At 34.0% G+C, this 25,772-nt stretch overlaps 2 protein-coding genes across 2 annotated transcripts; one reads left to right on the top strand and one right to left on the bottom strand.

Annotated features, from left to right (window-relative positions):
- The first annotated feature begins 10,537 nt into the window (after positions 1 to 10,537).
- Positions 10,538 to 11,296, top strand: LOC125840904 (uncharacterized). Its single transcript, XM_049519880.1, has one exon. It carries the CDS (start codon positions 10,611 to 10,613, stop codon positions 11,055 to 11,057), a length of 447 nt encoding a protein of 148 aa, XP_049375837.1. The 5' UTR covers positions 10,538 to 10,610; the 3' UTR covers positions 11,058 to 11,296.
- Positions 11,297 to 12,338: 1,042 nt separating this feature from the next.
- Positions 12,339 to 24,551, bottom strand: LOC125840894 (ADP-ribosylation factor GTPase-activating protein AGD12-like). The gene is made up of 9 exons (XM_049519870.1): positions 24,450 to 24,551; positions 23,631 to 23,707; positions 21,717 to 21,798; positions 20,077 to 20,152; positions 18,890 to 19,053; positions 18,583 to 18,721; positions 17,542 to 17,658; positions 15,640 to 15,735; positions 12,339 to 12,744 (listed from the first exon to the last, which is right to left on the bottom strand). Exons 2-9 carry the CDS (start codon positions 23,668 to 23,670, stop codon positions 12,463 to 12,465), a joined length of 996 nt encoding a protein of 331 aa, XP_049375827.1. The 5' UTR covers positions 23,671 to 23,707; positions 24,450 to 24,551; the 3' UTR covers positions 12,339 to 12,462.
- Positions 24,552 to 25,772: the final 1,221 nt, after the last annotated feature.

Genomic DNA, 25,772 nt, shown 5'->3' with positions numbered 1-25,772 from the left:
CCGGCTTGTACTCAAAAGTGAAATCAAATTCAGCCAAAAAATCTTGCCAACGAGCTTGCTTGGCCGTCAACTTCTTTTGGGACTAAAAATAAGTTGTCGCGATGTTATCCATCTTAACAACAAAATGAACACCTAATACATAATGACGCCAAGTCCTTAGACAATAGACTGCAGTCGTCATCTCCTGTTCATGTGCCGAACAACGCCTTTCGACATCATTTGATTTTCTTTTCTTAAACTCTATTGGGTGGCCATCTTGCGTAAGGACACCACTGATAGCAAAATCAGATGCGTCACTTTGGATTTCGAATGGCTTAGTAAAATCGAGTAGCGCCAAAATCGGTTCTTTGGTAATGGCTGCCTTAAGCTTTTCAAAGGCGTCATTGCACAAACCAGACCACTTTGACTCACGAATCTTTTTCAACAAGTCGATGAGTGGATCAGCAATAGCGAAGTAACCAAATATGAAGTGTCGATAATAATTGGTAAGACCAAGAAAGGATCGTAATTCGGGTACCTTTGTTGGAGTCTCCCAATCACGAATTTCCTCAACTTTATCATTGTCCATCCTTATCTTACTGTGGCTAATGGTGTGACCAAGGAATTGGACATTGAGTTGCGCGTAACTGCACTTTTCTCGCTTCACACGTAAGTCGTTATCCCTCAAAACTATGAACACTTTATGTAAGTGCTCAACATGCTCTGACATGTTGTTGCTATAGACAACAATATCATCCAAATAAATGACTACAAATTAATCCAAAAAGGGATGGAACAACTTGTTCATCAAAGTACAAAATGTCGCTGGAGCGTTTGTCAAACCGAATGGCATGACCAGCCACTCAAGGCCCCATAACGAGTAACACAAGTTGTCTTCGATTCATCTCCTTCGATAATTTGGACTTGGTAATAGCCCTTCCTCAAGTCCATTTTTGTGAACACCTTGGCTTGTCCCAACCTATCAAACAAATCAGCAGTCAAAGAATTACGCTATTTGTTCTTTACCATGACTTTATTGAGGGCTCGGTAATTAATGAACAAACACAATTTCATTTCCATCTTCTTTCGGAACAAATTATGTGCCCCAAATGGTTTCTTAGACGACCTAATATGTCCAGTGTCAAATAGCTCCTTAAGTTTCTTCCTTAATTCCTCCAATTTCGAGGGTGCCATGCAATAAGGCATCATGGAAGGTGGCTTTGCCCCAAAAATCAATTTAATTTTGCAATCAACTTCCCTTCGCGTTGGCAACTGTTGGGGGAGTTCTTCTGACATCACGTCCTTAATATCAAGAAGGACCTGCTCAATACAAGGAGGCAGAGCTACTGCCTCAATAGAATTTTCTACACCTTCGATAAAGGAAAGAAGAAAGGTTGATTCACCTTTCTTAAAACCCTTAACAAGCTGCATCGCGGACAAATGCATTTCATTTTGTGGTACCCAAATAAGGGGTACCACACAAGAACCTCCAGCATTGCTGATGTGAAGTTGGTTGAGATGCGGTGAAATAAACATGTTAATCTAATACAAAAAATCCAACCCCAAAATGATATCAAACACATCCATGGGATCAATTGTGAAGTCCGTCAACCCCTTTCCATCCTCCAAAATCAATGGGGACTTTAGGAGCAAAATCATGGACAGTAGTGGGGAAGACGTTGACAGTTTTCAACAATGTATCGCTGGAAACATAAGTCAAACAAAGATCCTTGGCCCTTTTCCTCTGTAACAAAATTATGTGTTGCACCGGTGTCCATCATGATGCAAATGTTTTTGCCATTCAACTTGGCATTAAAGACCAATGACTCACGCGGCCTTACGCGAGCCAGTTGGGCAGCCAACACTGCAAGTGTCATATGATTAAACAAGGTCATATGGTTGAATCATATGGTTGAACAAACCAACTGCCATGTTTTTCCCCTTGTCTACTCCACCAACCTCCTAGACGGTCTGCCGATTTGCATCGTTGCCCTTTCTTGCTGCTTGTGAGTATCATCCATATCACTTAATTTACTCAATGAAGGACAATAACAAGCAACATGGGTAGTCTCACTACAAATATAACAACCATCACAATTTGGAACTCCTTTCTTACAACCTTCATAATTAATGGGGAAATTAAAAGGATAGTTTCGAGTATTACCTCTATTGTCGTTGCCTAAATTGGGAACGAACTTGGCTTTGTTCCGATTGTTATCCACCTTGAGATGAATAGTTTTTCTCAATTGTCCCTCAACTTCGCTGCATCGGCACAAAAATTGGTTAACAATTCAGCCACTACAATCTCTTTATCATCATCATTAACTTTTTGCCTTTGAGGTTCTTGTTTGGCCCAATTTTGGAGACCATCCAAGAAATAAAACCAGTCTTCGTTGGTCAGGTTTGAAATTTGAAGAGTGAGTTTTATGTACTCTTTCACATAGTCACGAATGACAAAAGTTTGCATCAATTCCCTCAACTTCCGACGTGTCTCATGTACCACGTTTTGAGGGTAAAATTGACACTTTAACTCCTCCTTGAACTGCCCCCAATTGTCAATGGAACAGACCCATCTCTCCATATCTGCCTTTTCCTTCGCCACCACAACATGGCAGTATCACTCAAATATATTGCTGACGTAGGAATTTTGGTAGCCTCACTAGTAATGCTCACATGCTCAAAATAAGCATCCATTTGGCACAAGAAATTCTGAACGTCTTGGACATTCATTTATTCACGAAACTCCTTTGGTTTAGGAGCTTCAATACGGGTTTCAAGAACAGTATCGGGGCAACAACCCCCGCAATGGCAACTTCTTCAACCTGCGCCTTCAAAGCCTCAAACTCTCTATGTAAAGAGGATATAGTTTTAGTAAGTTTGAGTTCAAAGTTGGTCAGCCCTTCCTTGTTCTCTTCCCCAAGCTCAATAAGGTTACCCTTAACCTCATCAAGACCCTCAATAGCTATTGATTCAATAGAACTAACATTGTTCTCAATAACAACAAGTCATCTATTCAAAGCCAACAAACCAGCCTCAACTCCGATAATTTTCTCACTGAGTTGGCTAGTATCAGAACCATCCCAATCCTGACCATGGCCCTTTCCACCAACTGGTGGGTTGGAAGAGGAGTCCATTACCATACTTTTATCACGTTTATTTGTAGTATCCTTTTGAATCTCCTGCTCTCTTTCATGAACAACCTCTTCATTACATTGCGACTTCGAAGTCATGCTCAAACCTACTCTCTGATACCACTTGTTACAGACCTATTTTCAAAGGTCTCGTGGGACAACCTAGCTGGGCTTGCACAACACCTCTAAGGTTCAGTCCTAACAACAAATTAACACACAAGTGCAATAACAAAAACGTCACAAACAGTCCACACGAATCAACCAACAAGAAAGCAAAAATAAGAACAATTTTGGGAGGCAAGTGCCAATTTTCGTTTTGATATTTATCTAAGTGTTAAAATAAAATGAGATGCCTTATAAGACATACACAAACTGAAAATAAGCTTACAAACAAAGAGGATCAAGGTCCCAAGAGAAAAATATTAAATATGAGTGTCTTTACACAAGTACAATAGTAGGTGGGAAAAACTAGTCAAATGTTTCCATAAATGGAAAAAAAAAGACACTTCCCCAATCAAATCCAATTCAGCTTTGTGGAAGGCCTTGGATTTCGTTTTGACAAGCTTGTCAATGATACTAATTGGCTTATAAGAGTCCCAAATAATATTCCAAGGCTGGGTGAATATTGACACAACGTTCGAGACTCGTTGATGTGCAATATGAATCTACCCCTCTCCCAAAAACACTGGAAATTAATGTAGCTTCTTTCGGGGCGGTACACTTTGCTCACTTTGGTTGGTGCACTATGTCGATGCGGTCGCTTAAGCAGCCCTGAAACTGCTTAAGTGGAAGCCTCCTTAGTGGCTTGGGTGTTGCTTAAGCGAGGTCTACCCGTTGTGGCTAGCCGCTTTAGCGAACCTAGATTCACTTAACCAGTGGTTGCTTAAGCGGGTATGGAGACGCTTTAGTAGGCCTCCATCGTAAAATCCCAATTGTTTAAGAGGTAGGTGAGTCACTTTAGCAGGGACATTAAGTGGCCAAAGTGATTGTTTTTGCGACATTAGTTGGTAGTTATACCCATTTTTGAGATTTATTTCTCTTAAGTATGTGATTGAATATTGCTCTTAAGAATTGGAATTGTTGGGGTATTTTGTTGGGAAGTGCTTGTTATTGTTGGGGGTTTCTGTGGGATTGTTTTGGGATGATTGTAGCTCGTTAATTGCACGTGTCAACCCGTAAGTCTTCTCTTATCTTCTTAATTTTTAGCTTTAATGGTGATTGCTTGTCCTCTTGTTGCATGATCTATTTTGGATTGATTTTGAGTTTGGAATTTACCCAATTTTAGGACACAAGTTCTTAGAACTAAATGGGATCAGTTGACAGAGTCAATTTTGTAATTCTCGGTGCCGTCCCACAATGTTGTTTTTGACTAATTTTTGGGACATCTTCTTTTTTTGTGATTTGGGTGCAAATAAACGACCATATTGATGTTGTGATAATTTATTTGGTTGTGTGGTAGCGATTGGATGTGGTTTGAAAGGGTAAAGCTCTGATTTAGTAGTGTTGGAGTACGCTCTGTCGTCCTTTCAGGTAGGCTACGACTTACCGATCTTAGACTGAACTTGTGTTGGTAAATTCATGTTTTTAGCTAGTAATTAAGTTTCTTTAATAAAATCATCCTACATTACTATAATACAAAAAGTAAACTACATTACCATTGAATTTTTTAATTTGGTTGCTGGGTAAAATAAATGAGGTGGTTTTCGTAGAAAATAAAAACTTAGAGGTCGTTTTAAAAAATAATGTGATAGTAAAAAGTGTTTTCCAAAATTCTGAATATAACTTCAAGTTATATTTGCTATTTATATGACCAAACAAGTATTTTAGAATAAAGTGAATAAATATTTTGAGATATTGTGAAAAATATCCATGGCCAAATAACTGCAACATGAAAGTGATAGACTATATCCAAAAATTCATTAATATATACAATTTCAAGAAATATCTAAAGAAAAAGAATCATGGTACCTCTTTGAGTAGCATTTATATGGAACAATAAGTGAATTTAGTGAACATAAAATTCAGTAATTTTATCCATAGCTAATATTCTCACAATCGATTTGCACCAGATAAATGAGAGAGTTTTCAAAGTCATTGTGACGATAAATAACATTGGTTTTAAATCACTATAAATAATTGAGAAAATGACCAAAAATCCCTCCAATCTATAGTCAGATTTCCAACTACACACATACTTCACGAGGGTCCTATTACTTTTTTGAATTTTATAAAATTGAAATTATTACCCCCTAAATGTTTACCTCGCAAAGTGAGTGTATTTCACTCTCTTTGAGAGAGTGAGCAGCCAAAACAATATTAAAATTTTGTTTTAAATATATTATTTCATAAATATATGTATTTTTAATTATTATTTTTTAAAATTTCATTTCTTTCTTCTCCATAGTAGCATATGCCAAGTCTCTCCACCTCTCATCATCCTAAAGTCGTCGCGCCACTACCACCATCTCCACCGAATTCATTATTGTAAATTTCTAACAACTCTCATGTAAAAAGTTTGAAAAAGAAAACAATCAAATCCACCATCTCCATCCATCTTCAATCACCAAAAAATAATCTGAATCAAATTTGAATAATCAATTTGGGTTCAAATGCAGTTGAACCCTTAAAAAGAAAAAATATTTTTTACTTGTAGATCATAATCCCTCATGGTTTTTTAGTTTGTTTTCTAAATTCTCCGACAAGCAATTACCTTCTCTTGATTATAAAAAAAAAAAACCCATCACACAGACTTATAAAATTGTGGCAATACTCACGAACATTAACCGGAGTCTCTTCACCTGATTAAGCTTTTTTTTCCTTTGGTGGTAGGCTTAGATTAGACTCATAGTCTCTTTTTCGAGCTTTATTCTTTGAAAGAAGTGGTGGGGAGCTCTTTGAGTAGGTGGAGGAGCTAATGGTGAAGGCGCATGGAGAAATGACAAAGGCATAGGTGGAGATAGTTATGGCAGCGAAATTCTCAAACTATGTCGGTGGCGGCGACATATCCCTCAGGAGAAGACAAAATAAAAAGACCCCCAATTTGACCCTCAATATTTTTTCCAAATCAAAGTTCCCACAAAATAATTAGGGCAAAAAAATGAATGAAGAAGAAAGAGAAAAAACGTCTTTTAAAAAAAAGATCAATAGTTGAAATACACATGTCAAGCGCGTGTATTTCACCACAAGACACATATCTGGTTATAGTGTTTTAAGGGGCTACTTATTTCATTTTAAAATAATTTGGAAGGCGGAGGGTAATAGGACCCCCGTAAAGTATGAGTGTGTAATTGAGAATATGGTTATAGGTTAGGGGGGCTTTTGGACATTTTCTCTTAATGAAAATGTTTTTTTTTAAATAAAAAAAAACTTAAAGTGATTTTTGGGCGCAAGGGGGTTATTAGCCCCCACAATTTTATTCTACTAATTTGTTTGTGTTTCATCTTGAAATTTTCTTTTAGTCCTTAGAAACTTTCATTTTTCTCATTCCTTGATGACTTGAACTCATAATAGAATTAGAGGTGGAAGGTGCTTGCTATTTGAGCAACCCCTATTAATTTGTAATTTTCATCTTTAGTGAATTTTAGCGCTCACTATTTTTATTTATTTTATAGAATTGATTTTTTAATTACCAAAAAACAACTTCTTGAGCCAACTTTTTTCTAATATAAATTTGAATATGTTTAACACTACAACCAAATTATCATAATTAAGAAATATTAACGTTCCATTAAACATACAAAATATTAAGAGGAAGTAGCATCATGTCATCAAACTAAATTCATCACAAATCATTCATATTAATCAACTAATCATATTATCATAATACATCAATTAAAAGAAATCTTAATGATTGTCATTGGAATTGCTAGAGCTAATTAAAAGATCTTGTTGCATCGTCTTCACTTGGCGGCAATTATATAAACCTATTTGTGAAGTATACAGTCAGAATTAAAATGTATACTCAAGGTGTGTTCCTATGATGGAAGATATTTTTGATGATTTTTTTTTTCTAGGAGAATAAATGGATTCTTAGTTATATTGTTGTGTTCGGTATACAAATAAAAAATATTATTCTAAAAGTATTTGTATATAATCTAGACAATACTATGGAAAGTGGAGGTGGAGGCGGAGGTAATAGTGTGAGGTGGAGATGATGTATGTTGGAAGATGGGGAGAATACTATCGTTTGGTAGAGTGTATTAGCAAGAATAATGCATGCATTAATATATGTATTAGTAATCCCTTGTTTGTGCATATTTTCATGGTATGTATAACTAATACTTGCATTAGTTATACACTCTATTGTGTATTGAGGAGTGTATTACTAATACCTAGAAATCCATGGTATTAGTAATGCAAAGGATTTAATGCATGCATTAATATGGTTAAAGACTCAATTACCCCTTTTACATCTTTTCCACCATAATTGTGAATGATACTTTTGTTAATAAATATTTTTATACAATGCATACTATTTTTAATACACCAAACCAAACAATGCATTAATAATCTATTCATAACTAATACAAGTATAACTAATACATGCATTACTAATATACTCTATTGAATATTATTTTTATACACTGTACCAAATACACTATATTATTTTTGTATAACTTGTTTTTCATATTTTTCATTAGAGAAGAAGTATTTTTTTCTTAATTTTAAGAAATTTACTTTCTAGAGAAAATATTTTTAATTTTTTTTTTTGATCAACTGAACCTGAGAAAGTCATTGAAAATATTTCCTCCGTTTCCAAAGACAACATCTTGAGACAATGTACCTAATCAAGAAAATTTTGAGTCAACACTATACCAACATGAGAAAATACATAACAAGATGTCCATTGGATCCTAAGTGCATACTTATCTATTATTGTTTTGACTAAATATCTTATTCATCCCATCACATCAATTTGAAGTCATCTAGTGTCCTTGTGTAATCAAACTTTAATTGAAAATTATTCTTGTTTTCATGGAAAGATGAACATAGCCTCAATCAATGCCGTGATTTGTTCCATCAATTACTATAATTTTATTGGCTCCAATGATTTCACTTTTTCAATAACCTTCAAAGTGACACTTGTCTTGGGGTAACATAACAGCTACCATAATGCATTATTTGGAAGTTTGAAAAGGCTCATAAATATATCCCTCTCTAGTGAAAAAAGATTTATAAATATTCTTGTTTCACATTTTGGTTTAAATAGATATCCCTAATTTATTTTTTTGACTCAAGAATACTTCTAATTTATTGAAAATGACTCAAAAATATCCTTCATTCTTCAACTTTTTAATTTAAAATACTCCCAATCTTTGTTTTTTGTTCAAAAACACCCCCTTTCACCTTTTAGTTTAAAAATATCATTAGCCTTTGTTATTTATTTATATATCTAATATTTATGATTTTAATATCAGTTAAACTTTTACCATATAAAAATTTGTAATTTTGTTATTTTAACTAGATGATTTTTTTTTCTTTAAACTGTTTATGCTTGAAATCTTTAGTTGAAGATAATCTTGTAAAGAGCATTACTAGACTGGTTGTCATATTTTCTCTCGACCCTCAAGACGAGGGTTTAATTGTAAGAAGAACATATCTTTAAAAAAATATTTTCTTTCTCTTGAGTTTAACTAATAGTTCCTATAGCTCTTATAACATTGTCAGAACTCAACACAACTCAAATTCTAATTTATTCCCTTAAATTTATCATTATAATTTATTAAAAATTATCAATACAAGAATGTATCATTAGCGTTATCATAAGCAAACATAACACGAGATCAACATATGATGCAACAAATGTTCTCAAAGTATCATTACCGATCATTATGTTAGTAAAATGTAGAGTTGTTTATATCACTTTTTTATTTAGTATTATTTCTAGAAAGGTGGTTATACCCTATGATTAGGTAATGAAGTAATCAATATATAGCTATATTTTTTAAGTGTGATAAAAATCGTCAAGTCTATGAATATATTAATTTGCCAAATTATTTCCTTTATTCTGCACTCCATTATTATAAACTTTGATAAGATAACAAATTTATTTTTTATTTCAAATATAGTTACACTTATATATTTTGAATATTTTAGAACGAGCTAATATTTAGAATTTTAATAAATAAAAAATTATTTTTTCGAACAAAATAAAATCATTAACTAATTAGTAAAAGAATTTAATTCAATTAAATTTGGTTGATCATGAAATGAAGGTTTTTCTTGAACCTAAAACACTGGTTAAGGGTATTTTTAGACAAAAAGGTGGAAGAGAAATATTTTTGAGTCATTTTCAATAAGTTAGGGGTATTCTTGAGCCAAAAAAAAATAGGTTGAGGGTATTTTGAAATCAAAAGGTAGATGAAGAGTATTTATGAGTCTTCCCTATAGATGAGGGATATTTATGAGCCTTTTCTAATTAAATAATTTTAAAAAATAGTTTTTCTTTCGAAATTTATGTGACCAAGTTGATCGCTTAAGAAAACAATTAGTAATTAAAAAAGTAATCAATCTCTTTGAAACGTCTTAAACGATATGTCGATAATTTAATTGAAAGGCAAGAAAATTAAACGTGATTCGAAATAACTAAATTTCCTCTTTCTCAATTTATACGACACTTTTTAAATTTTGAGATTCAACAAATTTTCCTGTGACCCCTAATTTTTTAATATGTCTCTTAGAATTTGAATTGTCATTTATGAGACTTATAATAATACTTTTTATGTAATTTTCAAATATATGAAGTTTTGCCAAAAATATTAAAAAATTATATATCTGAGCAGTGACATACATTTAACTATCAGAGGTGATTGAAGTCCATTAATCATATGTCAAACGTATTCTACTGAGAATGTATGTAAGTTCATCCAAAAATGTATACTAGTTCATCCTTTACTATACTATTTCTTTATGATTCTCATACAACTTACTAATGTCAGCCTCTGCGGTATTTCCTGAAAAGGTTTAAACACTATGAATAAAAAAAAATGACGAATATCCCTAATTTCTTGATGCTCTACATAGCTAAATAGATAGTTATGTCTAACTATAGCCCCGTTTTAACATTTCAAATGATGTCGATTATAAATTTGGAGTTTTCGAAGTCAAGTCAACAAGCAACACAAGTTCATAAAATTTAATGACATGTGTTCTTCCGTTAGTCCAAAAAATATATACATTTCAAATTAGACAATAAAGACATTAATATATTTATTCTTCTATCGTTCTTTTTAAAACAAACTAAAAGAGAAAACCGGTTATTTTTTGTTAAATGGAAGGAAAGAGTATAATAGTAGTAGAGTGATACTAAAAGTTAGTGACAAATATGTTCTTAATTTTGTTACTAATACATACGTAGGACTACTTTATAAGTTTTCATACAAACACTTGATAACTTTTTCCCTTGTTCCTTTGATGAGAAGCAAACTCTCCCTTTTATCCCCCAGTATTTAGAGAGAGAAAGTGTTGTGAGGATAAGCCAAAGCTAAAGCTATAGAAAAAATGGATCAAATTTTACACAACTCCCTCCTCCTTATCGTCATCATCATCGTCTCCATGTTTTCCCCCAAATTACACGGCAGAGAACTCCGTCCATCGGAGCACGGCTTACCATATCAACACTCGTCATACCCAACTGCAAAATCCACCGATCCAGAATTGCATTCATTCTTCGCCGGCACCGGAGAGAAAACGCCGTCTTCGTTACCGGAGGCTAGGAATTTGACGTGGTGGAATAATTCCGGCGATCAAATGTCACGTGACAGCAACCGTAAAGATCACGTGAGAGAAGTCCTATTGGTTTCCAGCTTGGTTTGTGGAGCAGCCGGCGTCGTTTTGCTCGCCGTTTCGGCGGTTGTTTTCGTCGTTAGGCTACGAAGGAGAAATCAAAGAGAAACCTCATTGTCAACGTTAGGGTCAACGTCAGTGCCTAACGTCGTTAATAAATGATGAAGTAAAAGTATAGTGATTATTATAATAATAATGTCACGATAAGGATAAGGGTTTAATTCCACTTAATCCGCTTTCATTTTGATTTATGTGTACATAATAATTCATCATTTAATTATTGAGATGAGTGAGATATACTTTTTCCCTCTTCTTTTTATTTCTCTCTTTCAGAAAATTAATTAGTTGTCAATGGCCCTATAAGGGTTACTCTTGTAGTTTGTTCTTCATAAGAATTTTTTTATGAAAATAACTTTCAATTTTTGGACACCCTTAATTAAATTTTTGACTCCGCCACTAAAATAAGTTACACTCCATGGGCAAGAGATCTTGATTTATGAGATACCAAATAATTATTACCTTAGAGGCAAGACTTATTAGCCCAGGACTTCCAAACAACAAGTTATGCTCCATGGACAAGACTTAACACTATCATATTGTATCTTAATTTATGAGATGCACTATAATTCTTGCCTTAGAGGCAAAACATAGCCCAGTGACTTTCAAATAACAAGGTGTGCCTCATGAACAACTGTTTACACCATCCTCACTAAGTCTAACTTATGGAGAACACAACAATTGTTGTGTTAGAGCAAAACGTAGATTGGAGATTTTCTTAAAAAAGAACATATGCATTATGAACAACAATTTACACTATTTCACCATGTCTAACTTATGAGATACTTTATAACTTTTGTCTTAGATGCAACACATACTTCAGAGCTTAAAAAATAATTTATGCCTCATGAGCAACACTATTTTAAAACTACAATATCCTTCCCCATAGATTATTACTCAGTCAGTTAGATGCTAACATATACTACTTTTCTTACATTAAATATATGATCAATTTTGATTACAGATGTTGTTGACTAACTTGAAAGTAAAACTCTTTAAGTTCATTTACATGTCAAAAAAAAAGGATGATCATATTTGCGGATTACTCAACTTTCGATTCATTAGTAAAATAATGAGAGTTATGAAAAAAGAAAGAAAAATAAAGAAAGGGAGAAAAAATATAAAAATTGAGAAAAAAGAAAAGAAAAAATAATTAATTAATTAAAACCACTCACTTTGGGGGACTAATTTTCTACCTATATGCTGTGACAGTCCAAAAGCTCTTTTTTTTTCTCTTTTTAATTTTTAAGTATTCAGTATTCGAAACTCACTGTTCTCACTAATGAATAGGAATCTCAGTCATTCCACCACACTTCTCGAAAGCATAGATTTGGCCAATATGATTTAGTCCATGTGCATAATTTAGGGAAGAAAAACACCTGAGTGTGCAAGAGAGAATACAACAGCATGTATTATCCAATATTTCTGATTCAAAAGTTCATACATGTGATTATTTCAAAAACACAAATGGGAGGGTAAGTAGCAAAAAATTCTAAAATCTTATATACACCTATTGGTCAAGAGGGATCCACTCTAATTCTAATTCAAGATCTCCAGATTCAACATTTTGTAGCTTAAGATTTACTTCTTGTTTCACCTTCCCATCCACGATGTTTACAGTGCTATCATCCAGCAGGGCATTATCATTTGATTTTAGCCACTTTCCAATCTGCATGTTACCAAACATTCCAGCATCCCCAAATGCCATGGCAGATGTTATCATAGGCTGGATGTCTATCTCGGCCTCCCCCATTATATCATCAGCAGAGAATGTATCATGATCGTATACTTGCTGCAGTTCAAAGTAAAAAGAAAGATGAGAGTAATGGTGAACAATGGATAACAAAATGAATGCAAAATAAAGAGTAAGGAAATAATATTGCCACAAACAAAAGGTGCATTTACAGTAAATAGTTCCAGAATTTCACAAGTCTCGGTTATCTGACATGCATCAAGGGAATGCATTGGCATAAAGATACCGGACAGAAAAAGAAGGGTTATTTGTACAATACATGTTATTTTTAATACACCAAACCAAACAATGCATAAGAAATAATATATTGTATAACTAATGCAAGCATAACTAATACAAACATTACTAATGCAAGCATTACTAATACACTTTGTTTAGCATTATTTGTATACACTCTACTAAACGACCCCTTACTGATTTACCTCACTTTTTGAAACCCCAAATGCTAGTCCTAAGAAGCTCATTTAAAGAGGCATAGGCCATAGAATCCAATAGTACACATAATTCGGAAAGCAACATAGGGCTTGATTGAAATATTTTGAGCAACCAAGCAACATTTTTCCTAGAAAGAATGAATAAGATCAAGCAATGGCTGAGACTGTGACAAAGATGATGATTAGATAGCAACAACAAGGTCTCCTGAGATAACACTCTCATTTTACCACAGATTTCCAATAGTACCATTGGTACCACAAAATTTCTTCTTGCACATGAGATTTTAATTACGCATCAGGGTCATTTTTGGCAGTATGCAGTATTCAGTTTAACAAAAGATTGAAGTAAATAGAGGACCGAGAAATGCTCAGTGCTTGATACGAATTTTTTTTATCCAAATAGCTTTTGCAAAAGTCATTAAGTAGCTCACTAAAGATCAGGCATCCTTTTGACTTGATAAATGCTGTTGAGTACAGTACACCAGGAAAAGAGCTCTTACGATGGTACTCAAGGTAGTCTTTCTCCACTCATCGGACATCCAACCACTTCTTAATATAGCATTGAATAGCTTGGTAACCCATCCCACTCTAATCTCTCCAACACACATTCAAACATCAATAGGATACCATCTTGAACACAAGCTTTCCCAATTCTCATATTTTTCATGCCATCTTCCACTCTGTTGGCCTAATTTTATGTGTATCTAAATTTCTATCATACATAAATGTATGGTGATCTAAAGTATTGTTCTCGTAGTTGTGTTTAGTTGACCAAAATTGACCCTCCATCTCTTCTTAATCTCATAATCTCCAGTCAACACTTATTGAGAATCGTCTTTAATACGCTTCACCTTGTTTAAGTCGTTACTCTGTTTCTCTCTCAAGTAGTTCTAGTTTAGATATTTCTTTCTCCCTTTTTCATGTCCTAACTTTCGAAACAACCCATATATGGCGTCCCCTCAAGCTTTAACAATAGCTTTCTTAGCTTTCCTCTTGGCTCTCATATACTCTTCAAAGGCCTCTTCTGCTTTGGGCAACTTCCTAGAGCACTCTCTTGAAGCTCCAATTATTTTTCCCTCCCTTCATTCCCATGTGAAATATCCTTATAGTCGAGGTCCTATTCGTGTCAATAAATTATAATTGAAAAAGGCAATGCAATTTCACTCAATAATTATCTCCATATCTCACAATAAATGGTCTCACAAAATTATGCAAGTATATTCTTCGGATTGGTGTTGCCTCGTTAGTTGATAGGAACATGGGTGGCTCTAGAGAGACGTTAGTTTAGTGTTTGCTTTAGTCACCCACATTTTATTTTCCTTAGACAATATTGAAGATTGTAAATACACACAGAATTTATATTTATATATTCTTTTAGAACAAAACTATCTACTTCTTAACAAAATATTTTAGAACTTTAAATAAGCTACTCAAATTTTCATATTAATCGATTAAGTTTTTACAACAACATCCAAAATAATGTATTATAAACACATGGCTGACATCTTATCAACTTGACTTAATTTTTACTATTATAAATAATAATATTACTATGTCAAGTTAAAACTGGACAATGCCTACGAACACTTTTGATTTGCTGAGGAGCTGAGAGACAATTGGAAGAAGAAATTATGAGCGAGACTGGTGGAAACTAATTCCAACCACTATTTGGTGGACCTTATGGAAGAAAAGAAATGCAAGGTGTTTTCAAGGCAAAATCAACAACATCCAGAAGGATCAAAATGAAGTACATTAACTTTTTTTATTTTTGGTGTAAACAAACTATGGTGGGATATAGATTTATTAGTTGACTTCATAGGAAAATTGTTAAGTCTTGAGTTGTTTGTTTCTTTTTGCAATGCCCAATGAGGGTTGTAACTAACCATCTCATTATTTTTTGGATGATATTTTCTTGTGAATACAAAGTTACATTTATCAAAAAAAATAAAAATAAATTATGCATTTAAGAATGCTACACTAAAACAATAAGTATAAATAAATAGAAAAGACAATCCATATTTATTGTTATTGTTCATTTTCCCTGAATTTGATTATGTATTTTTCTTTTTCTACTAGCTTTGTATATGTGTTACTTACACTGGTATGATATTGTTGTGTAAATACTTAACACCTATTAATAAAGTTTGTTTTTACGTCACTAATTTTATTAAAACTCCTTAACACTGAAAAACAATTAAATAAAACTTGCTCATCGAAAAACAACCAAATAACTGCAATATTTTTTCTTTTACATAATCATTTTCATCCTTCTGACACCCTTAAGTTCCATAAAATAATCCATTCAGCAAGTAGAAGTTCTATATTTAATCTTGTATTATCAATAAAAGGAAGTTCTTACAAAATGCTTATAATTGTATCGTCAAAATAAATCCTTAAAAAGTTATATAAATAACAATAAGCATATCAAGATGAAGAAAAACAGAAAAGATGAAAAAGTTATTAGACATTATTCTCGAGACAAGTAGAATAGAATTATTACCAGTCTTACAGCTCCGTAATCTTGTGGAACAGAAAGCATTACTTCCTCATTCCAAATTGGATTCAAATTGCTCTTTACTACACTTGTTTGCACTTTCTGAACAAAAGAACCAGCTAAGAGACACATATAATCAACTTCTACTTGTTAGTTCTTCGACAATCTATGTATAAGTAAGAGTATGCATCATCAAAAGGTCTAATAATTATTTGCCAAGTAAAACAGGCAAAGATTTTTTCAAAATATAGAGACAACTTTCAACAAATTCTACCACAATTCAATCTTTTAATCAAATGACGAGAAAATGGCCAAATGCCCCCCTAATCTATTATTGGATTCCCAACTACACTTAAATATTATTTTTTTGACGACAACTACACTTAAACTTCACGATGGTCCTATCACCCCCTGAACTGTTTAAAATTGAAATTATTATATCCTTAAAAAGCCACAACCACATTTATGTTGATGGGTGAAACTCACGCATTTGACATGTGGAAATTCCATAAAAAAAAGTTTTTTTTCAATCTTTTCATTATTCTTTACTCTTTTCTTTTCTTTTTTCACCATCTCTGCAAACTCAAATATATTTTCACCTTTACTATAAACACCAAAAGTCTGCCAATCACCACAATCTCTCATACATTAATCAATTTAGTGTATATGATTTCTATCAATGTTGACTTATTGCAACAGAAATCTCAGGGAAAAGGAGAAGCCGACGATGTGTTCCACATCATCGTCATCGCCGGCGGCGACGATTGTAATTTAGAAAAGGAAAAGGTCGGCAAGGATTTTGATTCTCATATGTTGTTTCGTCCACTATTTGATTGGTATTAGGATCATTTCCATGAATGCATATGTCAAATTTCTCAAATTGGAGCAATGAATACATAACAATGGAGAAAAGTTGAATCTGGCGAGCCAGCCCGAAGAAGCTTCTCGACCATGTGAACAGATCAAGATGCAGGGCCTAAAGTGCATACTATCTTGATCTTACACCTCTTGATTGTACAAACAAGCACTCCATTGTTATTTTCAATCGCCATAGCCAGAAACATTTTTGTTCTCAAAATTAAATTTGGGTTTCATCGAAAATTCAAAATTCTTTGTGGGTTTGGATTAAAATTACAAAATTGGAGCTCCAAAGAACTAAATAAAAATTTGCCAACCGAATTGACCTCGTAGGTTGGCATATAAAAGGATGATTAACAACTCCAATAATATCGATAAAGAGTTGATTTTCAAAATTTCCTACATCCATACACAAATTAGAATCAAGAGGAATATTGAATTTCTATGGTAATCCGGTGGAGACAATAGTGGCGGCACCGACTTAGGAAGGGCGGGAGATGGACATATTTGATCATGAAGAAGGAAGAAGTTTCTCTGAAGAAGAAAAAAAAAGAAATAAGGAATTTAATATTTATTTTCGGTGCTCACTCTCTCAGGGAGAGTGAAATACACTCACTTCGCCACATAAGCATTTAGGGAGATGACAATTTTAGTTTTAAACAGTTCTGGGGATGATAGGACCCCCGTGAAGTTTAAGTGCGTAGTTGAGAATCCGATAATAGGTTGGGGGTATTTGACCATTTTCTCACCAAATGACCAAAAACAAAGACTTTGAACTGGCCCCCAAGGCCTAGCTCGAGTGGCAAAAGGTGGAGGATTTGTGGCTTAGGTCGCAGGTTCAAGCCCCACACCATGCAAAGCGAAGCCCAGTATTTAAGTGGAGAAGGGTAGAGGGGCGGGCCCATTATCCACCGAGTTTAGAAGGCTGTGATTGGTCCAAAGGGCGGGTCACAGACGGATTTCTCGATTATCAAAAAAAAAAAAACAAAGACTTTGAACTTTTTTTCTCTTCATTTCGAAATTTAAGTCACATGTCAAAAAATGACTAACCTGTTTCCCAAGATTCAGGACAACATAAGGATCACTTGAGAGCATATCTCTGATGGCTAAGTTTGTGCCTTTAATTACTTTAACCTTCAGCATTCCAATAAATTCTACCATGCCTTCCTGTGACCAAATTGAACATTAACAACATAAAATTGGTTATGGAAATGCAATAAACATTTAATGATATTTTCAACATTATTGTGAAATAACTCCATATTGATTAAACTTCACCTGTGATGAAGTACTCCCTTTGTTTTAATTTGTTTGTCTTACTTTACTTTATAGTGTGTTTCAAAAAAAAAATATGCCTCTTTCCTAATTTGGCAACTCTTTTATTCAACAACCCACATGACATGTTTAAGACCACAAGATTAAAAGGGCATTTTGATACATTACACATATCTTTAGTTTTTTACCACAAGATTAAAAGAGCATTTTAGTACATTACACATTAAAAAGGAATGTCTTAGACAACATTATTTGACACATTACATGCATGATGGGGAAGTTAGTAAGACCTATGCTTAGGCTCCCAAAATTTTGAGGCGTCAAATTTTAATAGTGAATTGTATTCACTTTAACAATATTGAAATTTGTACAAAAAATAAAAAGTACAAATTCTTTATTAAAAGAGAAAAAGGGAAATATTGCCTATTTTTAACCATAGAAATATTTTAGAACTTCAAATTAAAGAACTCGAATCTTCATAATAGTAAATAAAAACAATTCTCAATATAAATAATAATATTTCTATTTATGTGTTGTAAGAACACTAAACTACAATCAGTTTTGGAAAAAAAATGGTGATACTATATTTTTCTCTGTCTATGTATCGATATAAAATTATATCAAAAAAATTTAAAGCATCATAATAAATTTGGCTTTATGGCACTAATTTATTGAACCAACCTTGATACAGAAAGATGTCATACTGAGATATTTCATTCAGTTTGTCAAAGAGAAATAATCAAATATTCCATATAAATCAAACATTGTGCAATAGAATTAGCTGGAAAGAGGATGAATATTGTATTTAGAACTTACAGATTTTTGTGAAGTTGAACTCGAACTTCGAAAGCTGTCTGTGATCTTGTTAGATAAACTTGTTTTGAGAGATCCTTTTTTCTGATTTGACAATATACGCAAGCTTGGTTTCAAGAATTCTTGTCGCTCGTACTTGGACCTTGAAAAGAAATGTGTTTACATCAATGAAAACAAGACCTATTAGAAGTTAGAAAACTAACACAACAATCAATAAGGAAAGGGTCATGAAGGCTGATATTCAGTGATACAAATTGCTTTAAGAAGTAAAGATGAATAGAAAGAAAAACACTTCCACATCTGAACTAACCTAATGAATTTAGAACGCTGCTCATGGCTAGCATCTGCTCCTGGCTTTGAAATGCCTTCAGGAATATAAGCTTCATAGATTGAATTTGCTGAAGCATTACCTCCGACCTCAACCATTGCATCAATTTCATCATCAGACCATTCATCCAATGTCACAGACAAAACCTGCAACATCAGTCAATCGTAGTCATATTAAGGAGGGGAAAAATCAAAATTTGTATTAACAAGAATGATATTGTCATTTCTCATGACAGAAAAAAATGCAAACATGAATCTACACACTTGACAATTTTAGAGATATAGCATGACTTTTAGTAAAAAAAACATTGCTAAGGTATATGTTCTTGTCTCCCTGCTATGTAGAAGCTAAATGAAACTGAGAAATTTAGCGTTTTACCGGTCCTAGTCTCGACTTAAAAACAAAGGTGAGTAACAGACCTTTCAAGTCAATATAACTCTCTATACTTGAGAAATATTGAAACATTCACTAAATTGTTGAGGCAACAGATAGTTATATGGAGCTAGATTGCTAGAAGACAATTACCAAAGCATCACACTGTCAGGACGGAGCTAAACATAAAATGTGCCATGAAAAGTAGAATACTAATTAAGTTTTTCTGTAATCTTGGCAAACTGATTTAAGAAATCAAAAAGTATAATCTGAGATAACTTGGATATTTCAACGACTTAAAATCAAATTTAGCAGGAAATTGTTGCTGGAAACCTGCCAATAACAGTAAATCATGGGTCAAACCGAAGATGACCAGCCATTCGTCAATCTTACTGCTACCCTATTCTCCTTTTTAATGAACAAATTGCAAGCTACCAAACATGTGTGTTGATATCAACCAGAAAGGGAAAAAAATACTTTACCGTTGACAGTGACAGGAAGCAAGCTCAATTTGGTTAAACTACAACAAACAAATAGTTCAAGGCTATAAGAACTTGGTGATGTGCTACATTGATAATGGTTATAGTAGCAATCTCTATAGAATTTGGAACATCAGAACATCATTGTGCAGTCAATTATGAAGACATTGGGAAAAAAATTAGGTTCTCTGCCTAGGAAAAGTAAATCCATAGAACTAAGTTACATACATATCTTAAAAAGAAAAGCTTAGTTCAAGCAGTAAATCATGGCCAGCATCAACTCTGAAGAAAAGAAGAAAATACCCGTGAAAAACTTACTTTTGAAATGTGAGTTCCAAGGCTTCTGTGCACACCACAGCATTTTAAGCATATGAAAACGCCAATATTGGTCGACCTGGAATCGATGAATACAATGCAAGCACAATAAAATTCAGGGAGAGAAATAGAAGAGGAGAAAGTTATTTTGAGATACTTGGAACAGAAATGGCCAGGAAGAGATTTTTGACCAGTAAAAGAAAATAACCTTCCACCTCGTCACTTATGCTGTTTTTCTTAAAAGTAGTTTTCCGAAACAAGAGGCAGATAGAACTAGAGCAACTGCACATAGTTTACTTAATAAATATTTTTTAAGGTTGAAGCAATGCCATCATCTTCCGAACTGTCTCAATTAAACCTGATAAAAGGGTCATGTCAACTAAGAAGTTGGACTGACCAGACCTGGTAAGAGGGCGATGGAACAAGCCATAGTTCGAACCGGCTTGGCCAAGTGAGGCTCAATGCAATCCATCCATTTTCCCAATCTGATGAGTCAAGTGAGGCCCCTTTTTTTGTACAATTATTTACACTATTACCTAAAACCTAAAACAACAAAATACCCGCTAATTATTTATTTTTCTAAGACCAATTTACAGTTATCACTTAATATTCTCCTACCACTCCCTCAAGCTCTCATTTTCTTAATTTCTAGCTTGTTCTTGGTGATTGAAATTTGCAATCCAAGTTTTGACGCCTGCATTTTTGTTTCAATTTTGGAAAATGGTCCACATGTTCCATCTTTTCATAAATAATTGCTTAAATTTTTTTAATCTGTATTTGCATATATAATGACACCCCAACTTGGTTGGAACTTGGGCATAGTTTTTTTGTTGTATAGACATCTTCATCTGGTTCATAATTTCATTAAATAAAGACCTTTATACACTATCAGTTTGACACTGAGAAAGTTATGAATTTTATTACTCATAAAGTAGCATTAACATTTGATCTATGTCTTTCAATATTAAGTCACGGTGAAAGGAAAAGTCAAGCTAATATCTTGTACTTGTCACCATAGCTTTTTATGTAATAATATTCCAGTTGCTTGAATTATGATGTAGGCTAGGTATGGTCGGAATAGGCTACACCAATAGGGTAGTTGAGCCCAGAAGCTTATATCAGGAAGGAGTTAGCTGTCTTTTACCAGAATCATAACAAATGAATTTCTTCTCACCATATCATTACAATGATTGGCCAATACAAAGGTCTTTAATTGCTAACCTTTTACGTCAGACGTTAAACTGAACTAAATAGTCTTTCATCTAATCGCTCTTTCCTTTTTCCACTCAACCTGACAGATAACTGTATATGGTTGATCTCTATATGAGGGAAGCTTTGCTAGCTGAACATACAGTCCTCAGGGAACAGCTTGACTATATACATGGCAAGAGTTATAGAAGAACAGAAAGAAATAATAAAGAAAGCTACATCTAAGAAATGACAACCCCCTCCCCACCTCCAAAAGGAAAAAAAACAATATTAGAACTTCACATTTACGTCTATATATAGAGAGAGGCCCATAAATTACAACTATAAAATCATTATATATGTGGATTCTGCATTTCATGTTCCTGCTATTATCCGAAAAGTATCCACACTTATTCGAATAGAAAGATAAGTAGGCATCAGGTGCTGAAACTTACGCCCATTTAGGGTCTGGAGAAGCACAATCAGCACATACACGATTATCTTTTTGAAGCAAAAGGTCTTTCAATCTTCTCTTGCCTGTGAATTTACAATTACCAGTCACACAAAAAGTAAAAGATAAATCTAATTATTCAAAGATTGAAAAGGTTGGAGGTATCTATCTATACAAGGACATGGTAATAGCTTACTTTGACCAATGAAGACTGAGTTATCAATTTGTAGCAAAACATAACAGTTATTTGGAAGAAATAGAAGCATAGAACTATCTCAAACAGCACAAGAGTCTGTCAATACACCATATGGGCTATCTTTTATGCAATGAGGAAGAGAAAATTGGTACTTCAAAGTTAAAACTTATAACTCCAAATCCTCATTCATTTATCTCACAAAGGACCACTTCTTCCAACTATCAATAGTGAAGCCATCAATGTTTGGCATGTAAAGTTGTAGAAACTATGGCCCAATAACCATCAAACAAATAAAAAGGATGCAACTTTTTTTTCCTTCTTATAAGCAGTTTTATCTTTGTAAATGACCAACGCCTAACTGGATCCCATAGACCACTTTACAAGGAATAGGTAGAAGAAAATTTAAGAAAAGTAAGAAGTTTCAGCATGCACGATTAAATTTTGGAGTATTAAGCTAGGTGTCTTTCATTATAGTCCACTCTCAATTAAATGAATCTGTAATTTCTCAATTACTGGATGAAGTAAACAGCAATAACAAAAGACAAGCATATACACTTCAGCCTTTAAAAATGCTCTAACATCAGTAGCGGAGACACTTCTGCCGAGGGGGTTCAACTAAACCCTCTTCACTGGAAAGTTGTACTATGTAAACAGGTAAAAAATCATTTTTTTTATGACCGTGGTGTCCGGACCAGCTTTCGCGCGCCTTGACTAATTCCACGGGATACTTGTCACCTCCCACCAGCTACAGGTACCAAGTAACTCTGTCCACCAAGGCTAGGACAGATGGGAAGAATCACCTAGTGTTTTTTTGTCTCCGTTGAGTTCTGAACCTGAGACCTCAGGATTTACAAGTGAAAAATATTCTTATGTGTATATATAAAAATTGTTGAATCCCCTAGACACAAGAGAGCTTTTCTTGAATCCCCTTGATGAAATTCCTAGCTCTACCACCATTCTAACAATCAAAGGTTGAGTACAGACATGGGGATCCACCTACATGGCTAACAAATATGGCTCTTTAGTGTAATTATTTCAACTTTCATGTGAACTTCTTCTAAGACGAGTTGGATAATCTACCAAACAAAAAATTAAAAGAAAAAAACAGGTGGCAACAAGCCTTTCTACAGCAAACATGACCATAGAAGCTTCCAATTCCCTTATAAAACAAGAGATCTTGACCACTTTAACCCATGTTGAAGACACAGGTCTATTCGGTCTCAACATTAGTGTCCTATGGACACAGCTATTCTTCAATGTTCTCCTTCACAACTTAGTTGAATGACCAGGCCTTTGTAGCTCGCACCATAACCTTAAGAGATGAACAAAAGGAACCAGAACTAAACAAGAGGTGTTTGACTTCTAAAGAGTATGCCTGAAATTCTCCTAGGAGCATCTTTATATTGCTATCAACCAATGAGGAAGTCTGAGCATGCGGATAAATTTAAGAATACAAACACAATCTCCAATAAAATCGAAAGGCATTATCATCTCAGAAATTTGAGAAGTAATTATTTACACCTTTGTATCAACGACTGCAAACTTGCAGTTTTCTTAAGCTTAGATGCGTCAATTTACAAAAAAAAGTCTATTAGATGCAATTTCCAGATACATCATGAACAACACATAAGACACAATAAGATGATTGCAGTGAAGTAACTACTCTCATACAGAGCTAAATTAGCACATAAGAAGACGTTTGATAGTGCAGTGAGATCATACTTGAAGTTGGTCTTGTAAGTGCAGACGGGCGCTGGCTCATTGCTCTCTACTAAGCTTCTCTCCTTCAACTTGACCACCTTTTACAAGGAACCAACATATAATGAGTCAGTCAGCTGAAAAGCTTAAGGAAGATACGGATGTGACAAGGGCCTTCACATATTTGTATTTGTAAAAATCCCTTGAGGCAAATGCCTTTTTGCTTTTGGTTACCTGAAGTCATTTCCTATACAAATATCCCAACTCTCATATTATTTTACTCGATACACAGTCAATTAGACATTGTTATCAACCTTCAATACTCAAAACTATCATCAAGACACTATCCTTATACCTATATAACCAACTTCACACCAAACAAACACTTAAAAATGGCCCACAAAAAAGAATTCCCAAGGTAAAACATTTTCCCCTGGAAACATTTCTTGTCATAATGTACATTCCATAAATCAGGAAACATATCAATCCAAACAGGATGACACTCTGGGAAAGCAAAACATCAGAAAGGAAATAGGGTGCTAGCAGTACAAGGAACAACTAGGAAAGAGAACTATAAAAGTAATTGGTAGCATCAGAAGCCCATAAATAATTTTTAAAAAAAATACAAGCCGTTCGAATTCCACAACAGACACATACAACATAAATGGTAATCGGAGCAATCATGCAAGCGGAATCAAGGTACAGAAAACTCAGATAATTCGAAGAATCAATGAATCCCAAAATACAAAGATACGAGCATTAAAAAAGAAAACATGTCATCGAGTACCCAGATCATGACGTGAAATGCATAAAAGATCGAAGCAGGGAGAGAACAATCATCACCTAATTTGTGGCAAGAATATTGATTTGGAATCTGAGATTATGCGAAGGAAACAAGACGGAGAGAGAATAAGAAGGAGGTGGGAGAGAAATGCGAACTTTTACATCTCATATCTTAATTTGATTGATTCATTGATTAATAAAGTAACAATAACAAACTACCTCTATTAGACTAATATTCTATCAACTTTACCCACAACCCATGGGTCTCAATAATTTTTATTATCTTTTACCTAATTAATAATATTGGTCCATGGCCTTAAGTCGATGGACCAATATGTTATATATAAGTCATTTAAATCAAGGTAGATGTCATGATTCAAATTATTTGTCACATGAGAAACATGTGTTAGAGGTCACGTGAGAGGCTACATGCCTTTTCACTACACACGGTGAATTTATTCGAGAAGAATTAACAAATATTGGATATTTATCATCCCCAATTCTTCTTCTTCTCTCATTCTCTACTTGCTCTCCTTTCTTTGTCTTAGTTGGTCATCTCTTTTCCTACAGATCTGAAGCTTATGAACTGTAGTTGTATTATTTTTTCATTTTAAATCATAGAAAATTGTCTCAAAATATCATGTCGTTTATTTTCCTTATTATGTCGATGAAATTGACCTGTCATATTCACGATTTCAACATTTTGGTAGATCTACAATTATTATATTCAATTTTCAAAAATATCAGTTTGTAGCCTTTACAGGGGAGAAACAATGAACTTCATGTGCTACCTTTACCATATTTAAACACACGAAGGAAAAAAATTTCTATGAAAAATGTTTTTCCAGAAATTTTTTTCTTTGAAAACAAATTGGTTTCTAACTTATTTACTCATTTTTGGTTGGTGGGTGAAAAATACTTTTCGAGAAATATTTTTTGTGTTTAGGTGGTGAATGAAAAATATTTTCCAGAATATATCTTTTACTTTTAGCTAAAGAATAGAAAATACTTTTTAGAACAATAGTTTATGATCCTAAAATCGATCTCGATAACCGATTTGGGACCCAACCTTGATACCTGAACTAGGATATGACCCCGACGATCAATCTAGGATCCTACCTCGAGAGTCGACCAAGGACATGACCCCGACTCTCGATTCGAGAATCTATATTTGAACTGAGACCTGATCCCGACCCCAACACTCAAACCTAGACACGATTTTGATGATCGATCTGAGATCCAAACCCAACACCCGACTTGGGACTTGACCTCGACTCCCGACCTGAAACCCGACATTCCAACTAGACCCAACCTTGACCCCCGACACCAATACTCAACCCTGAAGACTGATTTAGGTCCCGATCCCGACATCTGACCCCAATT

Source organism: Solanum verrucosum, unplaced genomic scaffold (assembly GCF_900185275.1).
Source record: "Solanum verrucosum unplaced genomic scaffold, falcon-dt-bn FXZP01000194.1, whole genome shotgun sequence".
In the NCBI taxonomy this organism is placed as follows: Eukaryota; Viridiplantae; Streptophyta; class Magnoliopsida; order Solanales; family Solanaceae; genus Solanum; species Solanum verrucosum.
Note: the sequence above shows the minus strand (reverse complement) of the source record. Positions and strands in the feature narration are given on the sequence as shown.